The following is a 26682-nucleotide window of genomic DNA, read 5'->3' on the forward strand; positions in this document are numbered from 1 at the left end:
GCATAGAAAGCTCGGAACCAGCTTTAAGTTTTAGCCATAATCCACGCTGCACAAATGGTTCCCGACCCTCTATGCGCGTCGTCCACATGTGATAACAAGAGACGGGACCCAGCTTACATGCGATCAGGGATCGCACGATCGACATTCGAACGCACTTGGTTTGTAAACATTGATTTTTAGTGGTTGGATATATACTGAGGGAGGGATTATGCGGCAGCGTAATGACGGCATTTAAATATTGTGGACTTATATACTGCACAACGATTTCGCTGCCATGACAACAACAATCGACTTGTTTCAACAGCAGCAATTTTGATGAAATGAATCAATGGCGCCTATCCATAGTAAAGTACAGTTTCAGAAGTCATGTTGCCAGTAAAACGTCAAATTAATGCCAAATGGCAATTCCGGTATAAGCAAGCCTGAAGAAGTTGGTTAATCTGCTTGACTGGAAAATAAACATCATGACATAAGGCTAGAAAATTCATGCTTTAACTTATAATAGTTCTTTGAACATTAGCGAAGTTTGGATCAGTTTGGTTTCAGTGAAATCACCACTGTCACTAATGATGTTGCAATAAATGATGACTGACCTGTAATAGTGATGATTCGGCAATTTCTCATTGCCTTTAACCGATGTCCGCAACTGTATAAGTGATATGCATGTCCAAATGTCTTGTCACAGTGTAACCCAATGTTCATGATGATGGGATAAAAAAAACTCGCTAAGCGTGAGCAGCACAACCACTTCTTTAAGCCAACAAGCCCTTTTAGAAACTGATGCAAGATTTTGGTTTTGTTTTGCTCCTCACATCACTGTTATAACAACACTCCACTCAAGGTACTCATTGTGGCACAAAAGATATGCATCTCATGATCTGTGAAATATCTGAGACCTGATGCAGGCAGGCAGTCATACAATTTTAATCTTTTGTGTTTGTGAAGCGTATGTGCATTATGGTTCTTACACAACTGAATCAAATACTTTCCCAAATTCATTTTAGACTCATGAATTTACATGTGTGTCCAGCCATAGTAGCCTTCATAAAATCTGTGAAATCAAATGAGGGCCCCAAATGAGTAATGATAAACCTAAACCTTGTTCAGTAAGCTACTCCACTTAGATTGTTAGTTTCTATGTATTCATTTTTGTAATATAGCCAGAAATCTATGAAAACAAAATACACAAGTATGTTGACTTTAATCTCATATTTGGATAAAATAATGAAACTAATATACCCATTTATGATAAGCCACATGCCTTCCTGAAACTAGTGAAAGTGTGGAAATAGAGTAAATAAGTTCATAAAGCGGTAAATCTATTGGACTTTATACATCTATTTCTCTTTGACAAGTGTAATTGTTGGCATTAAGTGGCCAAAGAATTGCTTCAAATTCCAAGGCACACGTTTTGTGTGTACTGTGATCAATCAGACATTGTGTTATTGTGACAGGAGCTGCACTGCCATGGCAGACTATGATGGTTTTGATGATGATCTGTACCAAAGACATTCACCAAGAAGAGTTGCACAATGGGATGACTACCAGGACAGAATGTCTGGGAGCATTGAAGGCTCGGGGAGAGGTGACAGGAGAGTTTATATGAGGCACCCAGTGGAGGGGAGAGACCCTGACTTGAATGACAGGTCACATGCTAGAGATAGATCATGGGATGCAAGTGATTGGGATACAGAAAGAGATGACAGGAGAGAACAAGATTATGATCAGAGGTCTAGGGATAGGAGAGAGAGGGATGAGAGGTACAGAGGTAGGTCTGACAGAGACATAGATGAAAGTTTTGGTGACCCAGTGGAGCAGGATCTGTTGCCAGACTGGGGAGGCTGGGGAGAGGAAGATGATGATGAGATGGATTTGAATGTACTGCCTGTGAATGAGGATAGACGACACACTTTCATTCGTGGACAAGATGATTTGGACAACCAGTCACATCGGTAAGATTTGTGATTTTAGTATCCTGTGAGTGTCAACATTGAAACACAGTAAGAAACAGAACAGTATCCTAAATTTGGTAATTTGAAATCAATATCTGGCTGCTGGCTCCCTCACTCACCCACTTCTTCCATCCCTTTCACCCACTTACTCACTCTTTCCAACAGGTCTATTAGAGAGGGCAGACATCTGGGACATGAGGATGAATTATTGCCATATGAAGGATCACCTTTAATCGGGGTGAGTGTCTTCTCAGTTGTCTTCATTATCTCACGTGAATCCCTTAAACATGTTTCTTGTTTATCCTCTACTGGGTATACATTGTCAGTTGAATCAAGTTTTAAATGTCGTTAATACCGTTTAGAGGCCTAGCCACAAATTGTTACCATACTTTCAATTTGAATTTAAGTCCAGGCGTCTAGCCCCCTATAATATTTTGATTTTTTCTTCCATTTCAGAACGTTTTATCAAGTCAGATTAGCTCAGAGAAACTTTGTATTTTTCCCTTTTCTGACTCATGCTTATTATGCTTGTTTCCTACCTCTGTCTGAACATAGTGGAACACTTGAATCCATTGAAGTTCCCTTCATTGAAGAGGACATAAAATCAACACCCATCGGCACCTCCCTTTAGCTTGTGTATTGGTGCACAAATGGGTCACATGAATGCCCATGCTTGTGACTCTCTCCTTCATTGCCATAGATGACGGATGTGAGGGGGCCTGGGTCCCAATACAGCATTATATCCTTTTATTTTTTTACTTTGCCTCATGTAAATTTCAGCTGTATCCGATTTTTGGTCTCTATATTTACATTACAAAGTTCAATAGGTTGTTTTTGTTCTAAGATGTGCAAAGGATCATATTAGAAGGCATAGCCAGGTTATGTTGGGTAAAGACACTGATAAAAGCACTAGTAATTGTGTGTTGACTGCTGCTGATATTGATCATTTTAGTGACTAGCATAGCGGCATCTGGGGACAATCATCTGCTACAGTGGTGGGCTCTGTCTCCTCCCAGAAGAGATTGTCACCTACCAGGATGTCGTCATCCCTAGCCCATCGTTGATGGGGAAGAAGGAAGGCAACAACCCAAAAGACTTTGTCAAACTCCCGTCATGGTTTATAAGTGGAAGTCATTCTCTTCGGAGATTGTCCCTCCAGACAAAGCAGATGTTTTGATGACCCCCTGATCCTCCTAACAGAGGTTTCAGTCTTTAGTCAGACATCTCAGCCTGCTACAACTACTAGTGCGACAACTACAGTTTCTACACCTGTGTCAGAGCTTGGAGCAGACAAAACATAGGAGATCCTATAGCAGTGTCGACTCCCCTTTATTGCATTCCAGTGTCTTCAGGTCTTCACTCTGATGTCAGCTGCCCTGCGCGGCAGTGCTACAGCTACTTCGATGCACTCAAGACGAGAAGATCTTCATTGTGATCTACACGAAGACTTGAGTGAAGGCAGATCTGAATCTCGATGACGACTAGTTGAAGATGAAAACCTGAACAGAGATCTACGCACAAGTGCTCAATTCAAGGCATCACTGAATGCCAGCAGAAGTTTACAGTCTGCCACAAACGCAAGTTAGGCCTTGGCTACCATCAAGGAAGAGTCGACTGTCACTTGTACTTGACGAAGGAATTGCATCTTCACTTGACGTATGCGTCAAATGATGCAGTTACTGTAAGAGAACAAGTAGGACGCTAGTATATCTAAAACCTCATGAAGATGTCACAAGACATTTTCACTGACAAGTTTGTCAAGTGTGGTCCCCCCAAGATACAGAACAAAAGTTGGAAGTTTGCAAGTCTACAGTGCCATTTTCAAGTTCCCACGGAGGGTTACAGGATGTAAAATAAAGACAACCAGGGAATCCAGAAAGTGGCAGGACCCACCACTGATTCTGTCGGATTCTGTCAAACATAATAAGCATGATGCAGGATAATTATAAATATGTAACTTTCTGATTAAAATTGATATTTTATGCTTATCCTGACTCATGAGGTCAGCCCTTCCCTCTTGCCCTCTCATGACACTCTGGATTTCACTGAAAATCTAGGTGTTGGGCTGTTTGATTCAGAGAGAGTAATAAGCATGGATGGTCATGTGACCATTTTGCACACCAAAGGCTAAAGGGAGGCTACTCGTAGATGAGGGTAGATTTTATGTCCACTTCAGTAAATGGAACTTTAAGGGATTCAAGTTTTCTACTGTGGATAGGAGAAGGAGACAAGCATAATAAGCATGAGTCAGAATGAGTATAAAATATGAGTTTTAATCAGAAATGTTCATTTTATTTTGTCATTAGCTTGGGGAAAATCTTGTTTTGGGTTACATGTTGTGTCTCAAGAGTTTTCGGTTCACATGTCCACAACTCATTGTCATTATTTTGGAGAGATATCTTTACTTTTACACAATCAATGAGTTTCATAAAGAATTTGGGGAGGTGTGACCGGGAGGTATGAATTCTTGACACATATGGTCATACACGGTTCAGAGTTTTACATGCCATCTGGTCACTATTTATGAACCTTGGGAATTCCAATTTGAGGTAATATCACTTTGTCAAAATTAACATTACATTTCAGTATCATAAGAATTAAAGGGGAGAAATGTAGATTATTTTATTTGCATGAAACATTCACTTTTCCGTGACAATGTACTTTATTAGCTTTGAAGCTGCCATGAATATTGGATTTATAAAGTATATTTGATGCAAAGATGCATAACAATATTTGCACTAAAACTAATCAGAATTGATTTTCAGCTTCCCGCTGATGATACTGTCGGGGAATGGAACGAGTTGAAGTCAGATGTCCCAACCAAAACAATTATGATCAGTGGTCTCCCAAGAAGAACAAGACCAGCAGAAGTATGTATCTAGCCCTTATATTTTATCACAGATAATACAAAACCCATTTTTGGCGTATCCGTCAGTGCAGGTATCTACTATATTGCTAATAGTTCAGTAGCACGGTCTTTAATGTCTCTGTTGCGACATGTTGGCATGGATCTTAGACTGTTATCATCAGAAGGTTTGCCTTGGTTATGGTGTGAGGATGTATTCTCAAACATTGCCGGGTAGATATTAAAGACGTTGTAATCCATACAACTGTAAATCATTACCTAACATTTGAAGATGCCTACCAAACATTACTTGCTCATTATTTGATATGCAGCAGAGCTGCCATGACACCCTGACTTTTTGTATGTGTAGCTATGGCAGAACATCAGTGAGTTCTGTTCTCAGTGTTAGAGGAGAAGCTGTGGGAGTTTACCGACTCCGATATCTTCACAAAGATTGGATGGAACAGATAACCCAATCTTTTGAGGTGCCTAATTATGTTGAGCAGAGTTTTTCAGCAACATTTATTAAATATTTGTACGGACAAAATTGCTGACTGTCCCAAGTATACATGAAATTGATAAGCAAGTGATAGAGGTTAGGTTCATTTATAGTTTATTATTTATTTTTTCAAACACCTTTTGATGTTTACTGTTTTATTTATGTGTTAAAAAAGGTTTCTCTTGATGAATATTAAATTATGAAAGGAACTGGACTACTAGTAACTAGTAGTGTATGTGAAAAGGTTACAGCTATTTGACTTGACCCACATTATTTTCTAAATGATTCACTGACCTGAGGACTGGTGGGATAGGGACCCACTTTTTAGAAAAGCTAGAATGAACACTGAATATGTTATAAAGAGTTTCAGCTCCGGTCATATGCAAACCCAAACAAGAAGTTCTGTTGTTAGAACTTGGACTACCTGAAAATCATGCTGCGTTGTAATACTTATATTGATGGTGATTTGTTGCAGGTGTATCACTTGCTTCATGGTTTCCTTCATGAAGTCCGGGATCTGCAGCTAGACACAACTGACACAGGTATACCACCTTGAATACATTACTCGTTTTATGGATAACAACTTCTTTTTCATTCATAAAACCTGTCATATATTCATATTTGTTTCTGAATGCATTTCAAAAACTGTGTATCACATTGACATGAACTCAAGTTTCTGTCATGGCCTGTTTGCTTGTCATGTGTCAATAGTTCTCCACTGTCCTCTGACTTTTGTCTTATATTTCAGTTTCTATATTTCTCACAAATTGGAACAATTGGGAATTTTTCATCTTACCCTATTTCACAATCTATACACTCTCTCTTATGTTTGACAATTGAGTGTAGACAAACTAACATTTTCAGCCTCTCTGATCAGCTTGTCCTAACACTCCCCTACTATCCCATCAGGTCTGGAGAGCTTGGGTAGCTCCTGGGTAGCATGAAGCATTATCTTACCTCACACACAAATGCTGCTGTCTCATTGGCTGAGCGCTGTTCTATTATTTTCAATGTACCTCGTGTACACCCCGCTGCCAATAGCAACTGATTCGGTACTTCGTGGTATTTACTTTCTTTTATCTCGAATAATATTAAATGATGCATGATGCACAGAAATTACTGATGTTTTGCGGATAGAAATTGATGGAAGGGAGATAACTCTAAATCTGTTTTTCTTGTGTTGTCCGCAAAATCTAGCAATGGCTATGAAAACATTTGACTTTCCAATAAATATATTTTGACAAGACATTCAAATGTAGTCCCTGTGAATATTAAGAAGGGGAATTACATCGTGTTGACTTTACTAAGACAATACCTAGGGGAAAAGACAGTAAGATGCAAGATTAGAATTGTTTAATTCACACAGGTTGGCTGAATGTCAAAACTGACATTGAGGTGTTCGGTAAGATAAACGCTTTGTTCACGGAACTGTGAACTACTCACAGTGTTTTACCTATATATATCATTTGATGTTGGCAGAATGACAGTGCTTGTTGTTTTAAGGTATGAACATTCTGGGTTTAACTCAATTCTGAACTACCTAACGAAATAGGAGCTACTTACGTAGAATATATAGAGCATATTCTAAAAATTGTTTTACAACTGATATAATTATTTCTTAATTCATTATATTGTTATTGGAAAATAAGCTGGTTCATTTCAGAATCTTAAATTTTAGTTAATTTAAGAGACATCTGTGGTCTCACGAATCACCAAGGAGGAGAGGAAAACAGAAGGAAAGGAGATGTTTTTAAGTTCAGTATTAGCGGCAGAAATGAAAGCTATTGTTTTGGTGTAAATTATATATAGTACATCATAAATAAATTGGAGCTTTCTCTAAAATCTGGTGTAATTCATGTATATCATTTCAGGGTGCACTTCCTTTTTTATGTTCCTTTTGGGAATTCAGTGTTACCTGCATATTTATCATCACAGATTATGTCAATTGTTTGTCAGATGCTTTCATCCTGAAAATTCATGCATGCCGCCCTTATTTGTTGATACACACATCACAAATGTTTACATCACAGTAATAAACACAGACAGCTTGTCCCCAATTGGTCATGTGACCCTTCTTTGTAGTCATTCTTTCTATTGTCACACTAGTTTGCTGACATGCTGTAAATTCATGGGGAAAGAAGATTCAATGTGAAAGTTAAAAAACCTTTGCATGGACTGAAAGAAGGCCATCTCCATCTTGCATACCCATGCGTCCTGCATAGACTGCTTAGTTGTTATGTGACTGGAATACCATGTTCAGCCAATAGGCCAAGTTCGACAACTTTGCTGACTAAGGAAGATGTGTTCCCGCTAAATCACACCTCTTGTCATGTGTTCGAGGCTTACATCGTTGATAGTATACTAGCCATAGGAGATCAACATATCCTCCTACAACATGTACAGTTTGTCACCAAGCTACTTCACCAGCTGGGGTGGATAATCAACACCAAGAAGTGAGAACTGATTCCAGCTCAAAGATTGCGGCTCATTGGGGCTATATTTGACTCTCATCAGGGAAAATGTTTCTTGACAAGATTTAATTCATTGTACCATTAGTGATGTCTCAAGAGAGAACTCTGCAGAAGTGTCAGGAGCTACTCAACCTTTTAACTTAAGCCCATGCCCTCACAATCAGAGGTCATCTACAGTTAAGGCCGATCCAGAGATTTCTACTTCTGATCCTGAGGCTAGACAATCCCCATGTGCCAATCCTTCTGCCTCTGACTTTAAGCTCTGGCAATTTTCATGGGAATGAGAATTCTTACGTGTTCCTTCCACAAGTGTTATAGAAGCTTTGCTCCACTAGGAAGATAACACTGTTTCTTTTCACTAGACTGGCTCATATTCTAAACCTCACTGATCCATAAACATTGGCTCTACCCATCGATGTGTCAGATTATTCTCACTCAGATTGATCACACTGGTCCCAAAGATGCTATACCTGGATGTTTGGCACATGGTTACTTCAGAACACTTGATTAGGCACTTACTTAGGATCATTGTATTGTACTTCAACATGCTCTCTTTATGATGACAAGTGGAAAAAGTTCAAAGACTACAGCAGATTGAAGGGCGTACAGTCTCCTGCTACATCAATGTTGTTGCTTGAAACCTACATCACATGCCTATGTCAAGTATTAAAGTAAACTGGAGGCATCTACCCTTGCTACTTACTTATCAGGTATCAACACAGTTACATTAACAGCTGTGGGAAAGAAGATTTCAAGTGTGCCTGAACTCTAGTCGGTACTGTGCTCATACAAATTACCTGACAAATCTAAGAAGTGCTTGGGACCTATCGATCTTTCTCAGACATCTCATCTCCGATAATTACCAACCTCTATAAGACAAGAACTTCAGGTACATTACCTGGAAGACTCTTTTTCTGGCAACACTGGCTTCTGCTGTTGGCATGTCACAACTCCAGCCCCTGGACATTAACCAGATACAGTTTCAGAGGAAGAATCGTGGCAGGGCTTTCATGGATATTTATTGGCACTTTATAGCGAAAATTCAACTGACTCGTCACAAAACTGCCAGACTAGAGATGCACGACTTACTGTTTTTTTTCGGAAAACAGGGTGCAGCAGGGAAACCAGTCTGAGTTGCAACATTTGTCCTTAGACAAATGAAATTATTTGAAAACCATGTAAATTTGTGAACGCCCATTCCTTGGGAGTTTTGTGCAGTGTAACACTGAGGGGTTTTCTAGAAGCAACCCATCACTCATGAGCTATGCAGTCAATCTGTAGATTGCAGTCATAAGCAGCCTCCTTATGCAACATCATAAGACACAGGGTAATCTGCGGCCCACCATCCAATGGTGGGATAAATAGATTGTGAGACTGGAAATGTTTAAATGTTGAACTGTAAATTCTGTATTTATAATATAGTACTTATTCTGTCGCCTGCATGGCCAACACTACTACACAGATAACGACTACTATGCTCCAAATCCATCTAGGGGCTTCTCAAGTTGCCCAGACCTGATGGGGTAGCAGGGGTGTGGTTGGGCCCGCTGTTCAGAGAGGCCGAAATCTTATATTGGATACTATGTATACCTCGAGTGTATGTTTTAGAGCTGAGAAATGATGATTCATATCATTTCAGACTAAGAATATGCTTGCTTCTAATCTACATTTATATGAATATTTGAAGACTGGTGTCCCCTGCCGTGATATTGCTTCAATATTGCTAAAAGTAGAATAAAAGCATGCCCGTGTAGGGGCACAAAATTTCCGAGTCCCGTGCTGAGATTCGAACAATGGACCTTCTGTTCCGAAGTCGGACTCCTTGTCCACATAACCAAATAGGTTAACCCCGTCAGCAAGCTGACATGGTAAGGATGTCATCTGTGGGATGACTCCACACCCTGCTACACTTGCATATGTATATGAAGGCTTTGAAAAGCATATTGTGTCATTTTTAGAACTCAGGATCCTGTCAGGGATCTAGTCCTGAGATGAGAGTGTGATTATGAGGATTAGCTGTGATGTAATATTTTCATTAAATTTCCACAATTCATGCTGAAAAAGTTATATAGGTCTTGTCAGTTAACATGGAAACTGATGACCTCCAGATTACTTCCTCAGTCCAGATGCACATGTCCGGGTTATGGTAATACAAATCTTCTTCAAAAGACATTTTAGAAGTTGTAAAGTTGAAGGAAAGCCAAATTCTATGGATAGTACACTTCTTTATTGCAATGAGTGCGCTGATTAATGGTGTTAGTCCCTACGCCCAAATGTCGCACTCAATACAATAAAGAAGTTGCCGAACCATAGAAGTTGTTTTTCCTCCAATGCAGATCTTGTTTGTATGTATTTCCGTCAGGTGATGAAAAAGACAGGGTTGCCTTCATCGAGTTCTTCACACCAAAACATGCAGTTAGATGGATGGAGAAAACCCAGGTGATTAACAAGGGCAGATGAAATGAAAGAAAGAAAGTAAGAGAGAAAGAGAGAGAGATATCAAAGTAAACCCTCAATTTTTCGTATAAATGAAAAATGACATACTCTGTAAAAAACAAAAGAGTGCAACTTCATAAGAGGTTTATTTTGAAAGAACAACTAAATTAGTGGTTCTTGTAGTTGCTGATTTTCCCGCATCTTCTTAACAGGGTTCACTCATGGTCTTGAATTGTGAGGTGAAGGCAGATTACAGCACACATGTCCTCAAGTCAGAGAAAGTGGTAAGTTGTAAAATCTTGATCAATTATCGATAAATGATCGACTACAAGAATGGATTTGTGACCAGCTGAATGACGACTGCTACACAATAGCTTGTAATAAAGATATGTCATATGAGATGAGACCGTGACCCATTCTTCTTTAGCAACAGATGAAAAAACACTTTGAGGAAAGCACTATTTTTACAGTTACACAGGACATACAGCAATTATTTGTGTGTACAAAAATTGTGCAACGTTGAAGATTTACATACATGCTGAATTCGATGTAGAACTCAGAATAGAACTGCTAAACATTTAACAGTAGATGCGACAGGATATATGAAGTTAACATTGTTCATGAATTCAATGAGAATTGAGCCTTTTGTTAATGCAAAATGTTTTCTCAAAGCAAATATGTGTGGGAAAGCAGGCACTTTGTTGACAGTATGACCAGCCATTCTGATTGCTTTTTTTTGATCACATGCTATATTCTCTGGAGTATTTGTTGTTTTCATAACGTATTACATTTACAAAACCTTAATCAATGCTTGAATATTCAAATATGATTTTAACATTGGTCTAAATTTGTGGTGGTCCTGTTAACTGATTTTTAGAAATCTCTCTTCGCTTACTGAAAATTCATGACTGAACATTTCATGAAGACTTCAGGAAGTTTATGTTCATGATATATCAGTCATCATTTTAAAGTAGCAAGTCGCATCATGTGATACATATCTGCAATAACAAGCTTAATAGGAAAATCTGAAAAATGTTGTTAACCAATTGTTTTTGATGATTGTTGATATTGAAGCAGTCATCAGTTGTGAGATTTCAACTAATTTGTAACACTAGTCTAAATAATATATGCATCCACGCTATAACTTTTATTACACTGCAAGCCACTACCAGCATTGGAAGAAAATGACTGCTCCCTCGGCAAGCTATAAATAGACTTGACCTCCTGTATTATGGCTACTATCGCAAGCCTACCTGGAGGTATTTACAAATCTTGAACTCCAGTTGTTTATGTTATTCTTGAAGATAGCATACAGTGTTATCAATTGGAATTTTTTGCAGTCGATTATCGAAGTTTGATTGTCAAACGATAAAAAAAACGATTATTTGATTAATCGGTCTACCACTGGTGTTTGACTGTATCTGAACTCTTAAGTCCCTTGTTTTGGCGTACTTATGGGAAATGCTGAAAAGGTTTCCTGAGATTCTTGAAGAGATAATATAGGTAAATAGCCCAAACTTCTATTGTATGATAACCTACTCTTCAAGATAAACAACTCATCACTCTTCAGAACCTTCAGTGAAGGCTGATAGAGTCGAGCGCCTATGGCTGAGTCTCTTTGACTACATCCATCCAATACAAAACCTGTTCACAAGCAGCATGTGACAAGTCTGTGGTCTCCCTCAAACTGTAGCCATTAAATTTCTCAGCCATAGTAAATTAGGATTATCTTTCTTGGCTATTTATCACTTTTCGATAAATAGTCCAGTAAACATTAACATCAAATACCATGTGGATTTTTTCTTTCATGATTATATGATTATGTCATAAAATCAGGGCAAGTAGAAAATTAGTCAGAACAAGTTACTTTCTTCAAAGTCACTTGCCCTGTGGCAAGTGGATTTTGAAAAGCATTTTGAACCCCTGAAATAGAAGATGTTTGAAGAATATTGCAATGTACACATTCTCTTAGCCTATTGCTGCGTTCAGCACAGACAGTTGCCAAATACATACAGATACCTTTTAGTAGTTCTACAACATCTGTTATCAGTTGATTATGTATCACTTCAAACACATCACCCACAGTTAGTGACTGCCCAGGTTATCCAGGGTTACTGAGGGAACTGACATGTTGTTTTGTAGATTACAGAATAACAATGTTAATCCTTGATTGATTTTGTCTTTATTTTGAACCTTTGACCATGATACAAAGAAATCAGCATTCTCAGGATAAGCCAGACGCTGGGAACTTGTATCAAGCACTGCAAGGGTTTTTTTCTGAAACAGCTTCGAACATACAATCTGAACTAAGGATCAGAAGACTAGACCAGCCTTCATGTGAGCTGGCTGTTTGATGTTTGTTGTCTACCATCAGACTAGGGTGATGTGTGTGCTTCCGTCCATTGTATAAGTGCAAAATGTAAGATAGAGTCAATTTAAAACCTTGAACATTTTTACTATAGGTGTGTGATATCTCCCGAGATGTATTCCCTCCTAACCAGCCATGCTATGCAGATTACATGGAAGGTTTCTGGCACTAAGACAAGAGAATTACTTCATTTGGGAGTCACATAGTTGGCGTGAGCAAGAAGGATCCTTTTCAGGATCTTTTGTTTACAGCCTACAACAGTAGCTAGAGTGTGGTGTGTTCATATAAGGTGTTACATGAGGCTGAAAGCTTCATTTCTGGTCAGTTCCACTTGAAGAACAAGAGAAAGTGCATAGCTCAAAAAAGGAGAATTATTAATATATTTCAGCATAATATCAGATATACAATTAATAGTTAAAACTCTCAATTTTAGGTGCATACTTGGCGGAACTGGGCAACTACTGACCCCACAAACACCCTCGTGTTTTGGAACGTCCCAACGTTTATGGGAATGAATGCAGTAAGTTTTAGTTTGTGACTCGCTTGCCTCATGGTCAAGGGAGCGTATGTCATGTCCTGTTTCAAGGCCATCTGTCATACTGTCTTTGGTATGAATGGTAAACATGTTCTCTGAAACCACTGGATCAATGACTGTGAAACTTGACCAGTTTCAACTCACAAATTTGTTCAGTCTGATCTTCAATATTGTCACAACAGTGACCTGTGAAAGGTCACAACAAGGCGATGTTGTAGTGAAATGTTGAACCAAGCAGTTGTGACATTTGCCAAGATGTGAGATGACTTCTTTGTTGTGGTAAGTTTGTTAAACATTTACAGTTACAGGCAGAGTCTTATCTCCAACAAGTGGAGAACTGATATTAAGTTTGTAAAGGCAAAGCTACAATTCTGTTTTACTACTATCACTCCTTCTGCCCATTCGGTATCATGGAAGGGACATTTGTCTGCAAGATGACTCCTGCGAAGCTTGTCTCTTTCCATACACCCAAGAACTATGCCTCTGGTATGATACCAAATGAAGTTTGTCTCCCAGAAGCTACACCTTTGATGTCTGTCTCTGATATAACACCCTTGAAGTATGTCTTTTTGGTGTAACACCCTTGAAGTATGTCAGATATGTTACACTGTTGAAGTATGTCAGATATGTTACACTGTTGAAGTATCTCTCCTATGTTGCACTGTTGAAGTATCTCTCTCCTATGTTGCACTGTTGAAGTATCTCTCTCCTATGTTGCATTGTTGAAGTATCTCTCCCATGTTGCACTGTTGAAGTATCTCTTTCCTATGTTGCACTGTCAAAGTATCTCTCCCATGTTGCACTGTTGACGTACCTCTCCCATGTATCTCTCTCATGTTGCACTGTTAAAGAGTCTCTCCCATGCTGCACTGTTAAAGTATCTCTTCCATGTTGCACTGTTGAAGTACCTCTCCCATGTTACACTGTTGAAGTATCTCTCCCATGTTGCACCGTTGAAGTGCCTCTCTCATGTTGCACTGTTGAACTACCTCTCCCATGATACACTGTTGAAGTACCTCTCCCATGTATCTCTCCCATGTTGCACTGTTGAAGTGCCTCTCCCATGTTGCACTGTTGAAGTACCTCTCCCATGTTGCACTGTGGAAGTACCTCTCCCATGTTGCACTGTTGAAGTATCTCTCCCATGTTGCACTTTTGAAGTAAATCTACTATGTTGTACTGAAGTATGTCACTGATATATAACACCCTTGAAATATATATCTATGATATAACACCCTTGAATTATATCTTCTTTGTTATATTTTTTATGTATGCCTGATGTTTAACACCTTTGAAGTATATCTATGATATAACACACTTGAAATATAGCTCCAGTGTTACACTGTTGATGTATGTCTGATGTGTAACACGCTTGAAGTATGGCTCCTATGTTACATCATTGAAGTATGGCACCATTATTCCATAACTGAAGAACTAGAACTGCTCAGCATTAAAGTCAGGAAACTTTGTCATACGTTATTTTATTGTTTCTTTTCAGATCCGTGGTCACATTACACAGCTTGGCTTCAAACCAACTAATATAATTATTTTGAAGGATAGAAAGTCTGGTAGGTTGTAAATGTGGTTAAAGTTTAATGAGAGGGGGATGTATATATGTGTGATTTAGGTATTGCATTTCTTTCATGCTTCAATGTGCATGTAAATAACTGCAAAATTCAATAATGTGTCATTCATACCAGTGCCACTAAACATCACCAACAATGTACGCCAAAGTAATTTTATTTAACATAATTTAACCTCACTGCAATTGTGAAAATTATCACTACCTCTAAACAAAGTTCTTAGGACATCATGGAATTGAGAATCAAAACTGGACAAATGGGTGGATGAGTTGAGTGAACTTGTAGCAAAATATACTCACATGCAAATGTAACGCAAGTCAAATATAAATATATGTAAGCTGCAATTTTCTATATTAAATATGAGAAATGCAAACAGGGTCAGATAGACAAAAAATGAGTGAAGACAATTCATTGGCTACAAGTACTGATCACGTTATTTATTTTTCGAAAAGTAAAGGAGTTGACAAGAACAGATCTCGCAGGATTTTGACTTTAGATGTGCTGATCTTGCCGAGGGATGGTGACCTTGGGACGACCATCCTAAGGACGGTCATCTATGGTCTGTGTAGCATTGTATTGATGCTGGAGATGCAAATTGTAGTTATGTTTACGTTGATATGACGGGCAACAGTTTAGGCAGACACTCTAGCTTCCAAACGTCTGGTAACCTGGTTGCTTTCAATTTGACTTGAACGTGGCATTGTTGAACAAGGAGTGTTAGACCCAACTTCCGTTCACTCTCATACCCACCAATGGTGGTGACAATTTTTCATGTTCAATTTCACAAGAATTGTGTGCATGACTGATACCCACACTGGTATAGTGCATTTAGATTATTTCTTCTATTGATGTGTTTTCACCCAAGCCTTCCAAAACGCAACAAAAATTATTGTAAACACCATCAGGCTTCACTATATGCCAAAACTCACATCAATTTAGGGCTTGGAGAGTTTGTTTTCTGTTTGGGCAAATAAAGCTGTGTTTCTTATGCGTGCGAGCATAAATATCATTGCATGAGAAATTAGCATCACCTCATGGATGCTAATGGAAAGTTGAACACAACTGAACTGTTGACCCACCGGGCTAATCCCCTGCCCTGACAGTTTATGGTTCAGTGCTGACAATGTTTAGTAATGTTTCCTATTGTTTCAGGTGAAAGTAGAGGATATGGCTATATAGAATTTAAAACTGTTGCTGAAGCAGTTAAATTCATGGATTGTACAAAGGTAACTTCTGGGTCATTTGGAATTCTGTGTAATGAACAAAGACTCTATATTTACAGGCAGCTACCATATAGTTGGAATATTGCTGATTACATCTTTATCCAACAATCAAACAAAAACAAAAAAAGGAAATAAAAAGATTAAAACCAATGGTTTGGTTAAGGATTAACATATTTTTGTCAAATGACAATTGATGGCTTCAGGCCTGTTCATACATCAAATGCACTGCTTACTAGTACTGCCCTTTATTGCCAGTATGTCACAATACGCTTTTCAACCAATACGTACTGCAATCTTATTTCTGAGAACTGGTATATTGGGTAAAGAACATTTAAATTTTTTTTGTGATTATCTTTATGTTTTGAATTTAAGTTTTATTCATAAAAAAATTTACCTTTGACAAAATGGTATACTGTAATACTATGAATTGTATGAAAAAAAGAAAATAGAATCCCTGCATATGGTACTTAATTTTGAGATTGCTGTTATCAGAACCACAAGATACATGTTTTGGGACTAACGTAGAAAATAGAATCTACTTGTACAATTAGTGGTACTTACTTTCAGATGATCAAGTTTCCAATATATCGCAATAGATATTGCAATATAGGTACCGGAATTGCAGTATATTGCTTTACAATTTATTGCCAATACACAGCCCTACTGCTTACACGAATATAATTGCTGGATATTGAATTAAGCCGTAAGTAAAGTGATCACTCACAGATATGTGTGACCTAATTTTGATGGGTGATGCATTAATGAACTAAAATATTTAGAGCCCTCTCTCTCTCTGTCCAGGGTGTGCTTGACATGACAAGAAAGACAATACTTGTCACCTACAGCTCTGGTGGTAAAAAGGACAACACATACACAGCAGCTAAACACAGCGGCAGGACTGACAACAAGGTACTGTAGGGTATAGGAGTACTGTGTGTATGATAACCCTAATGATTTCTGATATGCTGTTTGTTTGTGACAATATGATGCGATGTATATGGTTGTTAAATGTTCCCTGTATATGAGATACTGTGTGTGAGATTCATCTCACATAGACCACACTGTGTCTGTTTGAGATAATGTCAGTGTGTGTGTTTATTTCCATGTGAAAAACTCATAATTCATCTATTCATTACCCCCTGCCGTGTGATTAGCTCTAGTACTAGTACTATAGTATTAGGCTCTGTCCGTCCGTCCATACGTACGAATGGGAATAGCTGAAGAATCATTTGCTAGATTCTTTTCATATTTGGTAGCAAGGTTCATCATAGTAAAAGACAGGTCCTAATCAGGGTTTGGTGTCCTTTACCTTCATTTTAAGATCACCTCGGGACTTTAACCTTTAACCCTTGTCAGCATGATATCTCAAGAACTGTTCTCAGAATTTTCATCATATTCAACCAAGTTTACTCTGGGAAAGGTGCATGGACCAGTTGATTTTGGTGACCCTCACTTAATTTTCAAGGTTATTGCGACACTTTGAAGATTTCAGCATGTTGAGCTGCATGTTAAGCTTGCCAGCGAGATATCTCAAGAACCAGTCACTGGATTTTCTTCATATTCAACTCCACACTTATTCAAGGGAAGGCACAGGGCCCAGTAGATTTTGGTGAATGTTCTTCACTTAATGTTCAAGGTCATGGAGACACTTTGATGATTTCAGCATATTCACTTGCATGTTAAGCTTGTCAGCATGGTATCTCAAAAACTCGTCACTGGATTTTGTTATTCATCTTGTGAAGGCACATTTACCTTCATCTTAAACTACTACCTGCAATTTCATTACTTTTTAAGTTGAATTTGATAATATGCGATTGGGGATTATGTCACTTTAGTGACATTGTTTGTAATTGATTTCATGATGGTAAACCATTCAAAGTATTTGTATTTCAGGTACAGATGCAAGGAGCTGTGGATGATCAAAATGATGGCTCTATTTATCATTCCAATGTAAGTAGACACAGACATTGTTATTGTCAAATGTCTTCAGGATGTTTTCTGTGTGATGTCTGTGTTAGCTGTTACGTGTGAAATGTTTTCTGCGTGATGTTTTCTTTGTGTGACATCTGTGTGTGATGTGATTTGTATGGGATGTTGTCTGTGTGAGATGTCTGTCTCCCATATGTGTGTGTATGAGATGATGCCTGTGTGTTAATTTTTAAGCTTATCCTATCTCATGTTATGCAGCTCTCTTCTTGTATTCGACCATATGTGGAATGTGCTTTTACTAAGTAGAACAAAAGTTGTTGGCCTCTGACTGCCTGACCTCTGCCCTCTAGTGTCATGGGCACCTGTCAATCATCCATTTGCTTGTGCAGCACGCTTAGGCCCTCAGTGACAACCTGTATCTGTCACTCTCTTACTTGTCGCCAGACAGTGAGGACATGCTGGTTTTTCAATCTCGTTTCTTCAGTATGGGAAAGTCACTTTAAAAACGAACATTGTGATATTTGCAATTCAACTTCTCCTCGGCTGATTGACATTTCCTTTTTGTGGGAATGTCTCCCCTTATTATATCATGATATGGACTCAAGATGAGTAGCTGGCTAGGATCGTGAGAGGTTTGTAAGGATCTTTCATCATCTCTACATTGAAAGGGAGATCGTCCTACCAGCTGGCCGTTTATCGCTACCACTGGTCCAAGAGACTGCGGCTCTGATACCACTGTATCTCTCTTTTAAGGAGTGATGTTTAACTTACCTCCAGTGAATTATCTTCTGCGAACTTATTTGCAGTGACCACACAAAGAACGTGATTATATTTAGGTCAGTTCCTGTTGGTCAGCATTGCTGCTTGTTCACTGTTTGCAAGTTCTCATGCAGTCGAGGTCTTCACTTCGTTTTGAGCTAGGATAATGGGATTCAATGCTTGTTGTTGTTTCTCCACATACGTGTGTTTGACATTATTCTAAATGTGTATTCAAATTGGGCTAATACAAAATATGGAATGGGAAGTGGAATTTCATCATGCAGTTTGAAGCGGATTGAGATTGGGTTTCTGGGTGATAGTCGCTTCCCCTGCAAGTCAGAGCGCCACTTTCCTCACAGGTCAGAGCGCTGCCTCCCTTACAAGTCAGAGCGCTGCTTTCCCCACAGATCAGAGCGCTGCTTCCCCTCCAAGTCAGAGCACCGCTTTCCCACAGATTACAGTGCTGCTTTCCTAAAAATCAGGGCGCTGCTTTCTTTCAGGCCAGATCATCGCTTTCCTACTGGTTAGTGAGTCACTTGGTTACACTCAGGTGGAATCTTCATCATCATCAGTACATCATCGGATTTTGTCTCAGCCACCCGGTTGTCTGACTTCTCTTGTTAGGATTATCCACTGGTGTTCATTCCTTGTTGGATCAGCTTCATCTCCAAGTGAGCCGCTTACTCCCAGTTTATGTGTTCAGTTCAAGGCTACATTCTTTTTGTCTCATCCATCGGGTTATTCAACGCTTACTGTTGAACCGTTCCTTCATCCTCCTATTCCGGACATTAGACGTTGATGGTTATGAGTTGTCTCCAATGCTTCACAGAGTTATGTTGGATTTTTCGTGTGTCTCGATGGTGTATACTTTTGGCCTGGTTTGACATCTGTGTCACCTTCTGTGTACAGCATCATCAAGTTTTGAAATTGCAAATTGTCCAGATTTTAGGTGTTGGTCTTGTCTGGTTAACTGACAACCATTTGGTGGTGTTTTTAGCATTGCATTTGGCGAACAACTGTATGTTTACCAGAGACTTTGATGCTGAAAGTGATTATGAATTGCCAACATACTTGTGTTGGTCCAATAAGTGGATTATTATACCTATCTTCATTTGCAAGTGATGATCTTTGGTGCCATTTCCGGTAAGAGTGACTATTGTTGTCCTCCCTCAATCAGCTGGATGACATTCGGTTTCTACATTCGTGTAAATCCTCAGTTCTGAAGTCTTTGCAGTTATGTCTGGACAATCCACAGGCATCGCTTTCTGATCATTTCGTCAATTTTGTATGTTATGAATGTTACGGCAGATTGGTTATTCCAGTGCGTCGAATCTACTACCTTTTACAGTTTCACCTGGCTGACCATTATCGAGGGTACCCACTATCAGTGACGTCTACATTGTGACTGCATCCAGGCCCAGTCTGATTCTGCGCTTCTCCTTGGAGTTCTTGATGCATCTACTTCACCTGTTAGACTGGCTCGTCAATCGGCAGAGATTGAAACAGATCCCAACTCTTCATCTTCAATTCATTGGAGGGGTGTTTGACACAGAGGTCAACAGACTCTTTTGTTCTGAGGGATCATCTCTGCAGGATGCAACATCTTGTTCCCCTTACACTGTCTCAACCCAGAACACTTCATCAATGACAGGAACTGCTAGGGCTTCTGTCATCAGCGCAAGCAATGATGTTACGAGGGCAACTTCAACTACGCCTGCTTCTGTTTTTCCTAGCATCTTATATCAGAGAAGGAATTGCAGGGAACTCATTACGCTGCCGGCAGACTTACATCCGTACCTTCAGGGGTGGATGAATGAATTGAATGTTGTGAAGGCATTTGTTAGAGCTGTTTGCTCCAATGCATCACCTCTACGTAGACGCATCGGGTCTGGGCTGCAGAACACATCTGCTACATCAACAAGTGTCGGGTCCGTGGTCCCTCTAAGATCAGGCATTTCACATCAACATATTGGAGCTGAAGGTGGTCATTCTGGCCATTACTCACTGGGAGAACATTCTACGTTCAATGTCTCTGATGTTTTGTTTGGACTACGCAGCAGTTGTGTGGTACATCAATCAGATGGTATCCACGGGTTCACCTCAGTTTCTCAAATGGACTCAGCAGTTTTTTGAGCTAGTAGATTCTCTCAGGATTACAGTGTGTGGGAATCACATTCCAGAAATAAGAGTGTATTCGCAGACTTGCTATCTTGATTTTTAGAGCCTGCAACTTTGCTGGACTACCTCCAGTTTTGTCAGCGAAACCTCATGAGACTCAAGTGTTAGCATCTACAATGGCACGACATAGGAACTGTTCACTGCATGGCATCATGGAGGGTTGCTTCTGGCAGTAAGAGTCAGTCTTCACCTCACACTATCTACAGGATCTATTGGTGGTGGATGTTGAATGAGGGACCTCGTCCGTTTGGGCCTTTGGTCTTGGCACAGCAAGTTTCTTCCTCCAAGAATTGCAGATAAGCATTCATTGGCGAGATCGAATAGCTATGTACTTAAGATATAAGATGTCGATATTTTCCACGTCTTTAGTACTGTTTTCAGTGAGCAAGATAGACTCACCTAGGGAACTAGGACATGGACATACTGTCATGCCGGAGTATGACGGACTGTGGGCTAGCACAGGCTAGCACTTCCGGGAGTTCTGTGCTGTGTAAGACAAGGGTTTTTTTCAAGCAACCCATCACAAGTGTGGAGTTAGTATCAAAGGAAGGATCCTCTTCTCGGCCTCCTTGGGACATGCGTACTCCTCTTGGTGAGTTGTCAGGGTAATCTGCGGCCTTCCTGCCAACTGTGGGATACTGCATAATGTGAGAATTTGTAAATTTTACAATAAATTGGATATTTATATACTTATCCTACCTCATGTGATGGATTCCTACCTGACCTGTCACACGTCACAGATTACTGATCACGGCTCCAAGTTGAGAACGACAGATACAGGTTGTCATTGAGGCCCTAAGCGTGCTGCACGAGCAAATGGATGATTGACAGGTGCTCATGACACTAGAGGGCAGAGGTCAGGCAGTCAGAAACCAACAACATTTGTTCTCCTTAGTAAAAGCATGTTCCACATATACAAGAAAAGAGCTGCATAACGTGAGATAGGATAAGTGTATAAATATACAGTTTATTGTAAAATTTACAATATGTTCACACTAAAGCCTGATAATTCATCTGATAGGACATTTTGTAATTTAATTTCTTGAAGGTAAACTATTTAAAGTATTTTTAACTTACCTTACCATAGGTCTTATGCATATTACCTCAAGCTTCGCTAGAAGAGATCAGACAGTCGTTGATTCGCCATTCCCTAGATGGCTACCTCATGTAATCTACGAATGTAGTCACGGAAGTGACGTGATCTCCCCACTCGCGCAAGCGCGAACAATCCAAAATTCACTTTTACTTCTAGCGTTCGTCTGTTCGGACGTTTTTGGTTCGCTTAGTTTACCTACTTTGTGGTTCAATAAAGTTGTTTCCTCACGGGTAGGTATGGTTTGTATCCCTTAGGTGTGCGTGTTAAGGTAAGTTATCTTTAAACTGCACTTACTTTGCTACCTCGTGTTGTTTTTTCTCTCACTTCGGGGTGGGTTCGCCCGCGTCGTGTGTGAGTGCGGCATGGCGTCCGTGGGGGTATTATATCTTGCTGGTTTTCTCCCTCCATGTGGTTTTCCATGTCGATTAGTATTTTTGCCAGGTTTCACTGCATTTATATGTTTTTTCGTGCCACGTTGCGATGTACGCAGGCAACCCTTTTGGTTGTTTGCCCTTCGCTGTCACGAGCTTACGGGCGTGCCTACTTTATAGTGGGGGTGCGTTGGTGCTGCATTTCTGGTATAGGGGTGTTTTTTCTACCGCCTAGCGTTGGTTTCAACGCATTGTTTTGTATGTTGCACTTAACTGTGTATGTCTCGCCAGTTTAGCACCGTCTGCTAGGGGCAGGAATCGGCGAATTTCCCCACCCTTGGTGCCCGGATTGTGCGTCTCTGGCCTGCTCTTTTGACGGACGCTGCCAGTGCTGCGAGGCGTTGTTGGCTGCTGGTTTCAAGGCTTCTTTTGCGGCTAAGAGGAAGCATTTTTCACAGCGGAAGAGAAGGTTGTCGTCTCCAGCGTCGTCGTTGGGATCTCTGCCGGACAACCCTGACTTACAACCGCCTTCAGCGCCTGTGCCGACTCCTGGGATGGGGCGTTCGTCCATGACGCCTGTACGTTTGTCCCCGGAACCACCTCGCTCGGATTCCATCGTGGATCTGTTTTCGTCCGGAGGCTTGTCTCATCCGGAGGTCCAGAGGTTCCTGCGCTCCCTCCTCACGCCCGGTGCTGCTGCGATGCCAGCGTCTGTCTCGACACCAGCGCCTATGCCGACACCAGCGCCTATGCCGACACCAGCGCCTGTGCTTACGCCAGCACCTATGTCTGCGCCAGCGCCAGCGCCTAAACCTACGCCGGCGCTTACGCCAGCGCCTGTGCCTGCGCCAGCGCTTACGCCATTGCCTATGCCTACGCCAGCGTCTATGTCTACGTCAGCGCCTGTCCCGACACCAGCGCCGACGCCGGACCCTGTGCCAGCGCCAGCACCTGCGTCTTACCGTATACCCAGGGTGTTGCATACGTTGGCCAGGGAAGAGGTTTTGCAACGACAGTTGGATGAAGCGCGCGCTCGGCGCTTGGAGGCAGAGAGCTCTCGGCGCAGATCGCGCTCCAGGTTCCCTGGGAGTCGGTGATCCTGTACCCTCCACAGTAGTCTTTGTCGGAGTTCTCGGTCCCCGCGACGCCCTTTGAATGTGGACTCTCGCTTTACTACCAGGTGAAGATGTTACTTGCTCTCCCAGTCCATATCACCTCGACGTTCCTCTAGAACTTGGCGTTTGCGGTCACCGGAACCACCTTGGATCCCGTCCAAGGAATCTACTGCTCATGCATCGACTCCGTCTCTTACACTGCGGCGTGATTCGAATTCCATGTCCTGGGAGGTTTTTGCCCGGACTTCGACGAGGAAGTAGGAGGCGACGGAGATGGTGATGGCACTTGACTACCCTTATCAGTCGTCTTCGAGTGGATTGCTGACAGGTTACCGGACTGCCCTTCGCCTTCGGCTGATTCCAGCAACCCTGCAGCAATTCATTTATCACCGGAACTACTCATCCCGCCTCATCCTATGGTGGCGGACGCCATGGTTGTATTACATGCGGTCTATGCGAAATTGTCAACTAATCCGAATTTCTAAGCGTGTAAGTCGAGGAAGTCAGATTACAAGATAGACAGCCTGGTTTTCGCGGGCAGCGTGGCTGTCTTGGTTGTATCTCTGTAGCGGTTATTGGGCTCCTCGCGGCTCTCTCATAGAGTGCAGGATTCTAAGCAGGTGGCCATTGAGACTGAACTCAAGCGGATGCTTAAGCCGTTGTCTGCGCTGGCGTCAGCTACCTCGGCGGCGGCGATGGACTTGTCTGAAGACAACGCCTCGAGGATCGATCACCGTACCAGATATTCCTACGCCGGTAGGTGGGAGGGACTGGTCGCATCCCCGTAGATCCTTACGTTACAATTTGTCTACATATACTTCAAGCGGAGAAAGTTTTCTTTCACGTGCTTTACTCATTTCGTCACGAAGATTTTTCGAGACAACAACAAAGTGACACGCCTAACTACACCTCTTATTACAAGAGAGGACGGCATTTATCTTCGGGGAAAATTCCAACACATCTATCTGAAAAACAATTTGTCTACGTCAGTTTCAAGCGGCGGAAGGGTTTTCGCGCGCTTTACTCATTTGGACACGTGCTCGCAAACAGCATGGTTACGGTCAAGCCTATAGGCTAGCAGGGTATCACCGTTTACAAGATTTCATGATGATCAGTTACCTGCTACACCGGTGACGTCACGTCTACATTTTGATTGGTGCCCGAGAGACAACGCCCTGCAAAGGATCCCAGGGTCGTTACATCTACAATTTGATTGGTCATCGAGGGACAACGCCCTGCGCAGAATGTGTTGTTATGATTCTAGTGTAAGGAAGTTGTCTGCAGTGACTTACAGTCATTTTACAATGGAAAGATGTCGTTTACACTCTAGACTAGCAGTCTACAGCGGCATTGGATTTCTCTAGTCGGCATAGAAATCCTCTAACAGTAGTCTCAACGCTGCTTATCAGGAGGCGTGCAGCGATGTATGGCAGTTTCTGATCGGACAGACGGCCAGTTATAAGTAGACTTCTTGAAATGTCAACACATTCATAATGTACAGCGTGGTTGTTCTGAAGTCGAAGAATGACGCATTTTTATGGCATACAAGCTTATCTTGAGAGAGTTGTACTTCATTATCAGGCTGTTAAGTCAGCTTCAACTAACTCCGCGGGATTTGATTCATCACATCGCCATCTCAGGTTCGGGGGTCGAAGTTCAAGGCGATGTTAAAAGCAAGCTGTACTCTGTCCGTTATCACTATGTCAGTGATAATGTCTACTCGATTTGCTCACGTCACCTTAGGATATGATCAGACGTAGACGTCTACTATTACGTCTATGACAGCGTTTTCTTGATCATGATTTCAAGACAGGTTTACGACATTGGACGTCTTGACTCCCCACCAGTGGTAGACTCGCTGGTCAATGTTTGGAACTTGCATATTAGAGCCGTCATTCAACAACCATCTTTAGGTTGACACGTCTCTACCAGGATTGAGTGCCTATCTAGTCAAGGAGGTTGCAGCAGGATTCTGGGGGAGTGGAGCTCTATCTCTTCACATCACCCAGTTGAAGATAAAAGCGGTGATGCATGTCTATTATTGGTTGACAGCACCGAGAGACAAGCTACTGATGATCCATACGGTCAACTCAATAGTAGCCCTCTAGGTAACAAGGGTCAAGGAGGCCTCGACCTCTACTACACTTGTCGTTTCTACCCTTCGACGTGGTCGAGTCTGATCCTCCAAATAAAAGTATCTCACATACCAGGAGCCTGCATCTTCATGGCAGACGCCTTATCTCGCCCCCTACGTCTATCTCCAACAGAGAATATGTTGTGTCGAGAGACGTTTCAAATAATCGGCTTCCAGAGTGGGACCAATTGTTGTACCATCCTCACAATTGGACACTGCACCTGGATCCGTCACGGTTTCATCTTTGCGCCTGGACCATCTGTGATAGTCTTGAGGGCCAAGGGGTACTCATCTCAAGTGGCGAAATTAATCACCCTGGAGCACAGGGTTTCCACTCAGTCACTTTATGGACCTGCAGGCGTGGGCGATCGACACGATCCTGCGACTGCTTTTGGTCGCACCTTGGTGGCCAGCCAGGCCATGGTTCCTCGACCTGCGTCATCTCGCCAGCGGAGAGTCATACCAGCTCCCAGATTAGTTACGTCTGCTTCGACATCCGCACAGTCGGCAGCTGCATCTGGACCCACTGAGATTTCATCTTCACAGTTGGGTCATCTGCAGAAGGCAATAAGAGTTAAGGGCTACTCCTCGTGCGCGGCAAGCATCCTAGCTTGTACGCATCGAATGTCCACTAGGTCCTTATATGACGACAAGTGGCGCTCATTTGAGAGTTTTTGCGCTCAAAGATCACAAGACCCTATGACAGCTTCTCCACAGTATTTAGCGAACTTCCTCCTGTTCCTGCATAACTGCAAGCATCTTAGAGGCAGTACCTTGGGGACTTATCTGTCGGCTTTGAACTCTATTCGATTAAAGCAGATAAACAGATTTCCAAGGTACCAGATCCTATTGCGCTACTCAAGGCCTGCAAATTGGAGGACCGGAAAGTTAAGCTTCGTCCTCCAGTTTGGGACCTCAACATCGTCCTACAACATCTTAGAGGACCTCCGTATAAGCCTTTAGAGGAAGCCTCCTTCGTGTATTTGGGACGGTCTTCATTCTAGCGTTAGCTACCGCAGATAGAGCTAGTGAAATTCATGCCCTGGACGTCACGCAGGTTCGCTTGGATCAGTCGAGGCATGGACCAGCCCACTTGGGTCTCCTGTGAGATTTTGTGGCCAAGAATCAGCTCCCTGGACAGCCAGACAGGCTGTTCTCCATTCCTCTGTCATCTGCAGTCTTGGGACA

General features: G+C 41.4%; 1 protein-coding gene across 1 annotated transcript in view; it reads left to right on the plus strand.

The window, feature by feature from the left end:
* The first annotated feature begins 54 nt into the window (after nt 1-54).
* Nucleotides 55-26682, plus strand: part of LOC137298778 (uncharacterized) — a 51019-nt gene continuing 24391 nt past the window's right edge. The window contains exons 1-12 of the mRNA XM_067831053.1: nt 55-158; nt 1455-1952; nt 2118-2190; nt 4718-4822; nt 5772-5838; nt 10130-10206; nt 10416-10487; nt 13005-13091; nt 14605-14674; nt 15842-15915; nt 16714-16821; nt 17806-17862. Coding sequence (XP_067687154.1) covers nt 55-158; nt 1455-1952; nt 2118-2190; nt 4718-4822; nt 5772-5838; nt 10130-10206; nt 10416-10487; nt 13005-13091; nt 14605-14674; nt 15842-15915; nt 16714-16821; nt 17806-17862 — 1392 coding nt within the window. The remainder of the gene's footprint in view (nt 159-1454; nt 1953-2117; nt 2191-4717; nt 4823-5771; nt 5839-10129; nt 10207-10415; nt 10488-13004; nt 13092-14604; nt 14675-15841; nt 15916-16713; nt 16822-17805; nt 17863-26682) is intronic.

The sequence above is a fragment of the Haliotis asinina genome, chromosome 10 (genome assembly GCF_037392515.1).
Source record: "Haliotis asinina isolate JCU_RB_2024 chromosome 10, JCU_Hal_asi_v2, whole genome shotgun sequence".
Taxonomy (NCBI): Eukaryota; Metazoa; Mollusca; class Gastropoda; order Lepetellida; family Haliotidae; genus Haliotis; species Haliotis asinina.